This window comes from Pteronotus mesoamericanus, unplaced genomic scaffold (assembly GCF_021234165.1).
Source record: "Pteronotus mesoamericanus isolate MK-2021 breed Mesoamerican mustached bat unplaced genomic scaffold, CSHL_Meso_final scaffold_85, whole genome shotgun sequence".
Classification (NCBI taxonomy): domain Eukaryota; kingdom Metazoa; phylum Chordata; class Mammalia; order Chiroptera; family Mormoopidae; genus Pteronotus; species Pteronotus mesoamericanus.
The window spans coordinates 17,577,397-17,589,773 of NW_026555329.1; the positions used below are offsets into that span (position 1 = coordinate 17,577,397).

Here is a 12,377-nt window from a genome sequence, read left to right on the forward strand (position 1 = left end):
CCCCACACACAATCCATCTACTGAACAAAGAGGTAATTCATTCCTTTTCTCCCCCCAAACTAAAATACTAACTCCAAATCAGGATGTTAAAAAGCAACAAAATGAGGTCCCCAAATTAGGTAAGAGAGGCATACAATTATAAAAACTGCAAAATACCCATCCAACCCTAATTATACCAAGTTAAAAAAGACTCTAAATATAGGTGACATGCAACTTAATCATACATTTTTTATCTGATGATCCACTTCAAAGTCATAAATAAGAAAAAGATGTCCCATGTGAGTCACAAATAGATGGTTACATTAAGTCTGAAGCACTTCCTCCTCTCTAAAACAAATACGACAAAATAAAACAAAAAGACAAATGTTACAAGATCTAAACTATCACACTAATCTAAAGAACTAAACATAATCAAAGAAGGAAAAAAGTATGCTCCTTTGCAGAAGTACTTATGAACAACTAAATACGGAAGGAGATAACAGAACAGTTCCAGCGTCTCATATACTACAATCTTTAACCACCTTCCCCGGTACTATACCCAGCTGGCACTTTCATCCACACCTTTGGACCACCAACTACAGATAAGGAATTCCAAGTCTCCAGCCACAGTCTGTCTCCTGAGTATCAGACCAATACATAGCTCAGAACATCTCCACTTGACTGCCCCACCACAATTTTTAGTATAAAATGTACCACACTGAACTCATTCCTCCATCTGCTCCCCCTATATGCCTATTCTGGTTATTGGTATCATGTTCTAAAACCTGAGAGTTATCCATTCTATTTCTTCCCTTCACTAATTCTTTATCTGTCACCAAGTCAAGTCCTATTCTACCTTAAAAAAGGATAACACCTAAATAAATCTATACCTTCCATTCTCAACCTCTCTGTTTTGGTTCAGGCACAAAGATATTTTGGATTACTACATCTGTCCTAACTGTTCTTACCTTCGGTCTGGCGCATTTTTCAATCATTCCTTTATATTGCTGCTAAAGTGATCTTTCTAGAATATAATTTGAATCATTTCCACCACTGCTTAAAATCTTTCAATGATTCAAAATAAAAACTTAATCCTTAGCAGAATATCTTGTCTCTTGCTACCTCTCTATAGCTTTATCTTTTCCTAATCTCCCATATAGTATACTAAGTTCCAAACACATCACCGCAGATTCTGGGGGGAAAAATTATACTGTTTCTTGCTTTAATACCTCTGCACATATTATTCTCTCTTTCTGTAAAGTTGTTTTCATGACACTTTCAAGCATCTCTGACTTGCTCAAGACTCAGCTCTGACATCGTATATGGCCTTCAACTTCCGCCACTCTCTCCTTGTTCCCATCGTATTTAACAGACACCTTTTCATACTACATTATAATTGTGGATTTATATTCTACTATATTTTGGACACTATGAAAATAAAACACAGTTATTATTGACTTTTGTGTCCCACATGCCTAGCACTTTACCTGGCATAATAAGTGATGAATAACTCTTCATAGAGTGTTTAAGCCTTCTGCTTTTCCTAGAAACAGAACTTCTGCTATAACATCCCCCAAAATACATAGAGCAAAGCAGCTACTTAAGAAAAATAACAGAAACCACTTAAGAAAGCAATGGGCATAAACAAGTAGGACAGAAAAGGAAAAATAAACACACAGGGTATCTTTAGAGCTCACTGTTTTTTACTCTGTATCTCACATTCTATCACAAATATATTTTACTTGCTACTTAATTTTCAGTGCTTATTCTGATTTCCCAGAAAATAAGTGGTGAGAAGTTCTCTCCACAATGGGTAGACACAGAAGGAAAAATGGAAAGCATTACCTAAATCAGCTATACCACAAAACTGACCATAGTTAAACTTTTAAAATTCCATAAGTAAGACCGCTGAGCTACCAAGCTCCAATTCAGCCTCTAATAGTTGCCTCTTAAAAGACTTGAGAGTAAGACTGCAATGGATATTTTACCAACCAGTTATCAACATTCTCCCTAAAAGATTCCCAACATCTCATCCTGAATTTATAATCTTTCTCCTATGGTAAGGAATTATATAAAATCAATATTTACTCTGTAAATATGCATTTACATTTTTTAAAAGATTTTATTTTTTAGACAAAGGGGAAAGGAGGGAAAAAGAAAGGGAGAGAAACATCCATGTGTGGTTGCATCTTGCACGCCCCCTGCTGGGGACCTGGCCAGAAAACCAGGCATGTGCCCTGACTGGGAATTCAACCGCCAACCCTTTCGTTCGCAGGCCCGCACTCAATCCATTGAACCACACCAGCCTGGACTATGCATTTACATTTTTATCCTAAAGATAAAATGAAATAATTTCCTCCTATCTACACCAACTGGTCCTTGAACAGAAACTTCCCCAGCTGAATTCCCTTTAATATTTGCCACAGTTATCTGTGATCACAAATGAAGAGAACAGAAACCCTCCTTCTAATACTGAGGCCTCTGATGTTCTCAATCCTTCCCCTTCCTTTTCTCCAGTGGTACCCAACTTTGTCCTTTAAGTAAAACAAATTCGGAATCCAATCAATTCATATGCAGGCTGAGAAGTGTGTGAAAGAATCCCAGAGACCAAACTCCACATAGGGAAGTTCACAATTGTGTCACTCTCAACTAGCATGATATAAATATAAACATCAAGGTGGAGGCATAGGTAAACAAGGCTCACCTCCTTGCCCAAGTACAACAAAAATTACAACTAAAATACAAAACTATCACCCAGAATCATCAGAAATTGAGCTGAATGGAAGTTCAACAAACAAGAAATTAAAGAAGCCACATTCATCCAGACAGTTAGGAGGGGCAGAGACACAGAGCCGGGGATCCCACACACACGTGTGGTGGACAAAGATCAGGAGGGATACCTCAGGAGCAAGGGATCCCAGTCCCACACCAGACCACCCAGCCCAGGGTCCCACTGCCAGGAAGATAAGTCCCTATAACTTCTGGCTATAAAAACTAGTGGGGGTTGGGGTGGTAGAAGAAACTGCAGGATCTCAGGAATCTCCCTTAAATGGCCTGTGACAGACTTAGGAATTATGCAGGCTCACTCCCTCTTAGCTCCAGCACTGGGCAGTGGCTGCAAGGACACAGTGGCATATGGGGAGAAACTAAAGAGCCAGGCATCAAGGCAAGTGCCAAGAGACAGCTTCTTCCTGGTCAAAACTCCAGAGGCCAGGTAGCAGTAATTGTCCCTTTTCTGGGTTTTCCCCTACACAGAGCCACAGAGCAGGCAAAACCATATCAGAGGATCCATCAACCTGGTTCACACAGGTTGCCCTGCCCTGGCGATTACCTAAGGCTCCACTCCATCCAACTTACCAGTGCACTTTTCTACAATAGGCCACACTACTAAGATAGGGAGTCAAAGAAGTGCTACCTAATACATAGAAACAAACACAGGGAGGCTGCCAAAATGACGAGACAAAGAAATATGGCCCAGATGAAAGAACAGAACAAAACTGCAGAAAAAGAACTAAACAAAATGGAGATACGCAATCTATCAGCTGCAGAGTTCAAAACACTGGTTAATAGGATGCTCAAAGAACCATCGGGTACTTCGACAGCATAGAAAAGACCCAAGCAAAAATGAAGTTTATACTAAGTGAAATAAAGAAAAATTTAACAGGGAATCAACAGAGGAGTGGATGAAGCAGAGAATCAAATCTATGATCTGGAAAATAAAGAAGAAAAAATTCAATCAGAACAGTAAGAAGAAAAAGAACCCCCCCAAAAACAAAGATAGGGTAAGGAGCCTCTGGGATAATTCAAATGTACCAACGTTTGAATCACAGTTGTGCCTGAAGGAGAAGAAAAAGAAATGAAAACTTATTTGAAACAATAATGAAAGAAAACTTCCCTACTTAAGTGAAGGAAATAGACACACAAGTCCAAGAAGCACAGAGTCCCAAACAAGATGGACACAAAGAGGACCATACCAAGACATATCTTAATTAAAATGTCAAAGGTTAATATTTTCAATGTTTCTATTTTTGCTGAATAATATTCCATTGTACAGATATACCAAGTTGGTATACATTTGTTTTTCTCTTACTTTTTGGTTACTATCAATAATGCTGCAATTTGTGCAGAAGTTTTTGCATGAAAATAAGTTTTCAATTTTTTTTGTGTATATACTTAACAGGGAAATTTCTGGGTCATATGATAATTCTGTTTAATCTTTTGAGGAACTGTCAGATTAGTTCCCAAAATATAGTAACATTTAAAAAAAATTTGAGATGAAATTCATAGTATACAATTAACCATTCTAAAGTGCAAAATTAAGTGACATTTAATGCACTCTACAATGTTGTATGACCACCATCTCTCTCTAATTTGAAAAGCTTTTATTTATCCCAGAAGTACACTCTTTACTCAAGAACTCCCCCTCCCCACCACCCTCACCCCTGGCAAGCACTAATCTGCTTTCTGTTTCTATAGATTGGCTTATTCTGGATATTTTATATAAGAATTATACAACATGTGGCCCTTTGTGTTTGACTTCTTTCACTTATATTGTTTTTGAGGTCCATCCAACTTCCAGTATGTATCAGTACTTCATTCCTTTTTATGGCTGAAATATATATATTTCACAGTTTATTTCTCCATTCATTGATGAACATTTATGTTATTTCAACCTTTTAACTATAATGAACATTTTTTGTAAACATTCAAATATACATTTTCTATTTGGACATATGTTTTCACTTCTCTTGGTTATATACCTAGCACTGGAATTGATAGATCATATGGTTAGTCTACATTTAACTATTTGAGGAACTGCAAAAAGAAACTAGATATAAAAAACCACATAATATATGATTTCATATATATGAAATGTCCTGAATAAGCAAATCCAAAAGAAAGAAATTTAATTACTCGTTACTTAGGGCTGGGAGGTATATGGAAATTGGGGAGATGATGGTTAAGAGATACAAGATTTCTTTGCGGGTAATGAAAATGTTCTAAAGTTGTAGTAATGATTGCTCAAATCTGTGAATATCCTAAAAGTCATTGAATTGTAGGGAAAATAAATATTTAATAAAAGTATGTCAGCAACAAATATGGTAAGTTGGAGAAATGCTTCTAAATATCTATCTACCACTTAACAGTACTACAGGAACAAACTAAGAAAAAATGTAGCTCCAGTAAAGGAAAATAAATAAATTTAAAGATTTAAAAATAGTGAAAAAAATAATAAAGTATCAAAGGTTAAAGATAAACAGAATCTTATAAGCAGCAAGAATAAAGCATAGTTACCTACAAACGAGTTCCCATAAGATTGTCAGCTGATTTCTCAAAAGAAATTTTGCAGGCTAGAAGGGACTGGCAAGATGTTCTTCAAGTGATGAAAAGCAAGGACCTACAACCTAGGTTACTCTATCCAGCAAAGCTATCATTTAGAATCGATGGGCAGATAAAGTGCTTCCCCGACAAGGTAAAGCTAAAGGAGTTCATCATCACCCATTGTTGTATGAATTGGTAAAGGGACCTATTTAAGAAAAAGAAGACCAAAACTACGAACATTAAAATGACAATAAATTCAGAACTATCAACAACTGAATCTAAAAAGCAAACTAAACAAACAACAGAACAGAAACAGAATGACAGATACGGAGATCATCTGGAAGGGAAAGGGAGAAAACGGGGGAAAAGGTGCAAGATTAAGAAGTACAAATTGGTAGATATAGAATAGACAGGGGAATGTTAAGAACAGTATAGAAATGGAGTAGCCAAAGAACTTATATGCATGACCCATGGACATGAACTAAAGGAGGGGGATTGCCGGAGGGGATGGGGGTACTGGGTGGAGAGGGCCAAGGAGGGGAATTGGGACAAGAGTAATAATATAATAAAATATATTTTAAAATAATTTAAAAAAAATAAACATCAGGCTTGACTGTAACTCACATAAGGGTACCAAGTTTTTAATCATTGTGTCCCTCTCAATTAACTTGATATAAACATAAGTATCAAGCCTATAATACTCAGATAACATATACCAAGTGTGCAATCATCATTTCCCAAAAACAATAGAAATCCATGTCATAACCAGTAGCATCAAGTACAACAATCATAAATTGGATGTTCTGAAGAACACATGGGGAAAAATGACTTAGAAGGCCGAACAAGGGATATCACTTTCCGGTATCACTGCCAGGTTTTTCTCCCCTCCAAGTCACTGGAGTCTTCTCCAGTCCTCACCCTTGGAAAAAAGAAACAGATTCTCTTGGTAGAATATCCACCCTACCTCTCGTAATTCCCAGGCTTAGACTGAGTTGCTTTTCAACTGCAAGAATTATTATTTTAACCAAAGAGATCATTGCGTTTAAACTTGTCTTTACTCAGTTGCTAGGTAATGAAGTCCAAGGCCCTAACCCCATGGGTCACACTTTTCTTCATACCAAAAAACAAGTAAAAATGCTAGGTCAATAACAGGAAAGAAGAAACAATGCTTCCCTACAGAAACATTTCCAACTAATAAATTCAGAAGGAATATAAGAAGACAAAGTCACCATTGTAACACAATGGCAAGATCCATCAATGAATGCTAAAATTAGTTGGAAAAGTTTAAGGAGAAACAGGGTATCTGAACAGACTCAGAGTATCTACCCCCAAATATGTGTTAATTTCAAAAGGGAAAAGAGTAACTTCATAGTGGAGAGACCTTGCTGATATCACCTTAACCAAGTGACCATGGTTTACATCACCAGTAATAATGTCACTGATATCATGTGCCCTCTGACATGATATACTGAGGAGGGCACACTGCCCTCATCATATCCTTCCCAACAATTCGTAACACCAGTCTAATCAAGAGAACACATCAGACAAATCCAAATGGAGACAGTCTACAAAATAACTAACCAATACTCTTCAAAATAGTGTTAAAGACATTAAAGATAAGAAGAAACTGAGAAACTGTGATAGACCAGAGGAAGTTAAGAAGACAGGATGGCTAAATATTGTACAATGTATGATCCTGGGTTGGATCCTGGAACACATAAGAGCATTAGTGGAAATACAGACAAAATGTGAATCAAGGCTGTAATTAACAGTACTGTAGCGATGTTAATTTCTTAGTTTTGATCATCAGTTATACAAAATGTTAATGTAAGGGGAAGCTGAGTGTAGGAATGTATAGGAACTCAGCACTGTCTTTGTAACTTCCGTAAGTCTAAAACTATTTTGAGAGAGTTAAGGAAAAAAAAACAACACCCAAAAACCAAAAGCTGAATTCCTAATACCAAGCCTTCTAGGTTGAGCAACACACTTTTTATTTACGGTTTTTTTTTCAGTGTCCTCTGTTTCTTCCAGCCTATTATCATTTTACAATGAGTTCCAATTCTTTCCCTTAAAAGCTTCCAAGTTCTTATACTTCAGGGCCTCTCAAAGTGCCTTTCTTTACTTCTTTCCAACACAGAACTAGACACTCCTTCCTGTCCTGCTACAAACTGACCAGGCTTAAAAGATGTGACTTAAACATCTTAATATCGTATAGTTTCATTGCAATTAACAATTTACCGAGTGCTTTTAAATATATTTACATACAAAAATTTAAAGGTACATATTTTAAACACTGTTATTTCACAGATAAGAAAAATTAGGTGATGTAATATTTAATAAATGTAAGAACCTGAATTTGAATCCAGTTCTTCTGACTCCAAGACCAAGTTACCATATTAAAAGGTACTAGTCTTCATTTTAAAATATTCAAATTCCCTGGCTCCAGGCAGACTAATTATTGGGTTGGCCAGAAAGTTCATTTGGTTTTTTCCCCATAAGATGGCTCTAATAGCGCTTCCTTGTCTTTACCTCTATTTGAAACAATTCTGTTAAACTGTGTAATTACAGCTGTCATATAAGCATGCACTTAAAAAAAACTTATCAAAACTGGAGAATTTTTGTGCAGCCATTTTAATATTGGAGATGAAAAATAAGCAAGATTTTCAGAATATTATGTTTTATTAGTTCAAGAAAGGTAAAAACACAACTAGAACACAAAAAAAGATTTGTGCAGTGTATGGAGAAGATGCTATGATTCATCGAACATGTCAAAAGTGGTTTGCAGTTTCATGCTGCAGATTTCTTGCTGGATGGTCCTCCACGTTCTGGTAGACCAGTTGAAGTTGATAGCACTCAAATTGAGATATTAATTGAGAACAATCAATGTTATACCACATGGGAGATAGCCAACATACTCAAAATATCCAAATCAATAAAGTTATTGGCAAAGATGAAAAATGTGTCTCCTATTTTACAGGAAAAAAAAATGGACATTTTGGCCAACCCAATACATCTAATACACATGATATTTATGAAAGTTCTAGATTTCACTCTTGTCCTAAATGTCCCTCTTGTAAGCTTCAGTGATTCTACAATCAAGAATTCTGGGCTTCAGTGACAAGGTTTTGTGTTCACCCTGAACTTTATGATCTTCAACAACAGACTTCAGCCATCCTTTCAGCCATCAACATTTTAGGCTGAAGAATCGCTTACTTCTGTTTTTATACAAACACTGTTTCAAGCTTTCATAGGAGTGAGATGTTGCTCTCATCTCCAGTTCCATTCATTTCTTGATATTTACAAATCAGAACTAGGTGCAATCCTGCAGGGCCCCCAACCCCACAAAACATAATATTCTGAATATCTTTTTCCTCCACTCAAAAGAGGGTGGGGGTAGCCAAAGGGCTAATCCCTAATACACGTGTCTGCTTTAAATTTAGTCAATGATGCAGAACAAGGTAACAAAGTAATGTGACTTGAGACTCAGGAGGAACCAACTGATTTAAACTGACCAGCATTTTTCTCTTTCAACGTTGGTAGTCCCCCAGGCTTAACTGATTTCTGTATCAGTCAACTGAGAACATTATTAAGACCCAACAAAGAGCACTTAAGTCTTAAAAATAGTAATTATGGAAACAAACCTCTAAGTCTGAAAAGTTGGAGGTAATGAGAAAACCATCAGTTTATTAATAGGCGCTTGCTCCGTCCAAGGCACTGGAGGGGGGCATAAGCTCTTTGAGCACCTGGCGGTGATTTATCCCATCCTCACCTCTCCAGAGCCTGGCGCGGGCAGAAGCTCAAACAGTTGAAGTGCAGACGCTGGTGTAACGGGATCTGCTCCAGTGAGGAACCCGTGGGAGAAACAGACGGGCTCTGGCTGTAACTTTGGGAAGTACTGTTTGGACAGCTTTGTGTTAATTTATATGGAACACGTTGCTGCTGGCGTGGGACCCGGGAAAACCAGCCGGGACAATTGTTTTCTCACAGGGACAAACCGGGACACCTCTGAGGGACCCCCAAGGGTGTAGGGCGGAAAAAAGGGGGCAGTCACTTGCCTCCCATTCCTGCAAGAAACGCCGGGCCTCATCAGAACCAACCGTCTTATGTCTCCTAAATTCGTCCTTCACGTACTGGTCGCCAAGGGCTTTAAGGTCTGGGGGCAGAACCCGATGCAGCAGCAAGATGCGCCGATACAAGGCCCGGACACGCGAGACATGCGTGGCCGGCATAGCGCCGCGCGTGGACCACAGACCGCGCCTGCGCAAAGGGACGGTGCGGGCCACCTCCACGCTGGATTCTAGTGAACCTGAACACGGACGGAAGAGGGCGTGCGACCTTCATCCGGTTTGGTCCGCTCTCAAATCAGGACCATCCGGAAACCAGAGCTGCGGTGGCAGGCGGAAAATGGGCCGGTCACTGTCTGGGTGGAGTGATGTCAGCGCTGCAATTGCTGAACAGCTGCGTCTGGGTCAGAGAGGGCTCCAACGAGAGGACTGGCGTGGGCTGGCTGCCAACCCACAGTCACACCCATCATCTTTTACTTTCATTTTCTGTCCTTCTCTCCTGATAAAGGCCTGAGAAATCCTTCCTCGAAATGAGTCTCCTCCAGGAAGCCTTCCATGCTTAGCTCGACCCACTTAAGGCTTCTTATAGTGTGCCTGCGTTCTGCAAGAGGGATCGGAATGGGATTAATCTCTCATCCACGAGCCTACCAACCCACATGCGTTGCACAGTGTTGTGTTTCTAATTTGTCTCCTGAAGGCATGGCCTCTTTCATGTAATCCAAGTGAGCCCTAAACCAGTTTTGTTAGCTCAAGTCAAATGAGCTGCAGAAAAATACCGAGAAAGCATTTTAAAAGCATTGTTTCCAGGGCCACGAGGCTGGAGAGTCTGATTAAATAATCTGAGGTGAATAGGTAGAATCAAGACATTTACCAATCTCCACCTTTTGCAAAAGTGATGCCGAGAGCGTGGCCAGTTTTCAGAGCTGACAGCAATGTGGCCTAGTCCTTTCCTGTCACACCTTTGGATCTTCAGCAAATCCTGACGGCTCCATCAACAAAATATGTGCGGAATTCAACCATTTCTCATCACGTCCTCCACCACAATTGCCTCTCGTTAACTGGATATTGTGGTGGCTTCTTGTGTTCCTGCTTCTGGCCATGACCAACTTCAGTCATTAAGGACCTAAACTGTAAATCAGATGTCAGTCCTCTACTCAACAAAATCCTCCAGTGGTTTCTTAAAAGAGTAAAACCCAAAGTCTCTCCACTTCTTGGCTTTCTAAATTTTCTCCTAGGGCTTTGTCCCTAGTTGACCAGTTCAAGCCACACTGGCCTTCTGCTGCTTCCTGGTTCATCTTTGAACAGCCCAGACACGGTCCCAAATGAGGGCCTTGGTACTAGCTGTTCCCTCTGCTTGGGATGCTCTGCCACATATATCTTCTTGGCTAACACCTTTATTTCACTCCGCTCATTATTTCAAGCCCCCTCCAGGGATACTCTCCCTGGCAAGTGCATTTGAAATTGAAACATCAGCATGACAAGAACTCGCTAACCCACCCCTACTTTTTCTCTATAACACTTGTATATTTTACTTATTTGCTTATTATCTGTCCCCTACGCCCGCACCCATGACTTTAGAATAAAAATTCCATGAAGGCAGGGATTTTGTGATTTTAAAGGTGTCAAGCAACTCATGACCTGTTGGTGATGATTTGTAAGGTTCTCTGCCAGACCCCAGACTCTTGCCTGTGCAAACTTTTTAAAAAACAAAGACACATACCCTGCTGCCAAGGGCAGGGACTTAAGCATTTTATTATCCTATTCAGGGCCCACCACTGTGCCTTACAAATAGTAAGCACTCTAATATTTATTACTTTGAATGAGCTTTTTCATTTTGCTTAAATTTAGGAAAAATATTTATTTAAAAGAACACAGTACATTTTTAAAAATGAATTTAATTTGGTATTGTGACAAACCACATTAATGGCAAGGACTAAATGGCAATGTGGTTATTTACTTCAGGAAATTTTTGCTAACCATACTTCATCTCTTAATATCCCTGTAAATTGAAAATTAATTTCTTGTTCCAGTTTACTTTTTTCTGGTTTCCTTTGGGGTTCAAGTACATGTATAATAAATACTTCTTTTAGAACCAAACCTCTTATAAAAATGTGGAAAAAACATCCTTCCAATGAATTAATTAAAAAGTAACAATAAAAGAAGTAATTCAGCCCAAAGGAAGAGAAAAGGCCCACAGAGAACTGGGCAACCAATGCTCAAAAATGGCAAATAATAGGTGAGAGAGAAGCCAAGACATAGTGTCGTGGTTAAGCCTTGAAGTGAGAAATCAAGCAATAACAGTGAGAATAATAATAAATGAATTTTTTTCCCCAATGGTCTGGACAGTGAGTTATGTCATGTGGACAAAACTTTCTCTTTGTCAAAATTTTCCATTGACCTTTTGATTTAAGCTGACCAGTCTTCCTACTGTGGTCAAAATAACCATGAACTGAAAATAAGCTCTGAGTTATGTTCCCTGCCACTAATCCCAATCAGTACACGTCATGTAGGCCTTTCCTTTATCCTTCCTCCACATGTTTCCTTTCCCTTTGTGTTAGTCAACAAGTTACTCAGCCACTCTGCCTGGATTTTCTCACAGGTTAAAGAGTTGCATTAGGTAATTCTCACTACCTTTCAACTCTACTCGTCTAATCATGATTTCTCCCAGATTCCCTTCAAAACTTTCTGTAAAAGTACAAGCAGATACACATCCATTCTGAAATAATTGCTTTGAAAATATTTTGTTTAAGAAGAAAGGGGAAAGCTCTCAAAACTTTATGTGTAGTACATCACCTAAGCCTTTTAAGGCACACAAAATAGAACAAACCACAATATAGCCATACCCATAGGGAAGATCAAACACAGCAACTGCACAAATAGAGATGGAAGAGACTGCTAGAGAAGGCTTTTTAACAACCAGAGAGAGAACTTTGAGGTGAAAAAAGATATTAATCAGTGAATAAGAAAAAATAAACTGAAAGGAGGAGAAAGGAAACACTTGTGTGGAACATA

General features: G+C 38.7%; 1 protein-coding gene across 2 annotated transcripts in view; it reads right to left on the reverse strand.

The window, feature by feature from the left end:
- The window catches only part of SDHAF3 (succinate dehydrogenase complex assembly factor 3), a 66,512-nt gene extending 56,891 nt beyond the window's left edge, over nucleotides 1-9,621 (reverse strand). The window contains exon 1 of one of the 2 annotated variants that reach the window (XM_054563867.1): nucleotides 9,399-9,621. In XM_054563867.1, the coding sequence (XP_054419842.1) occupies nucleotides 9,399-9,530 (132 nt within the window). In that variant the 5' untranslated portion in view covers nucleotides 9,531-9,621. Of the gene's footprint in view, nucleotides 1-9,356 lie in introns of both variants that reach the window. The other variant, XM_054563866.1, reaches the window with a different exon arrangement.
- Nucleotides 9,622-12,377: the final 2,756 nt, after the last annotated feature.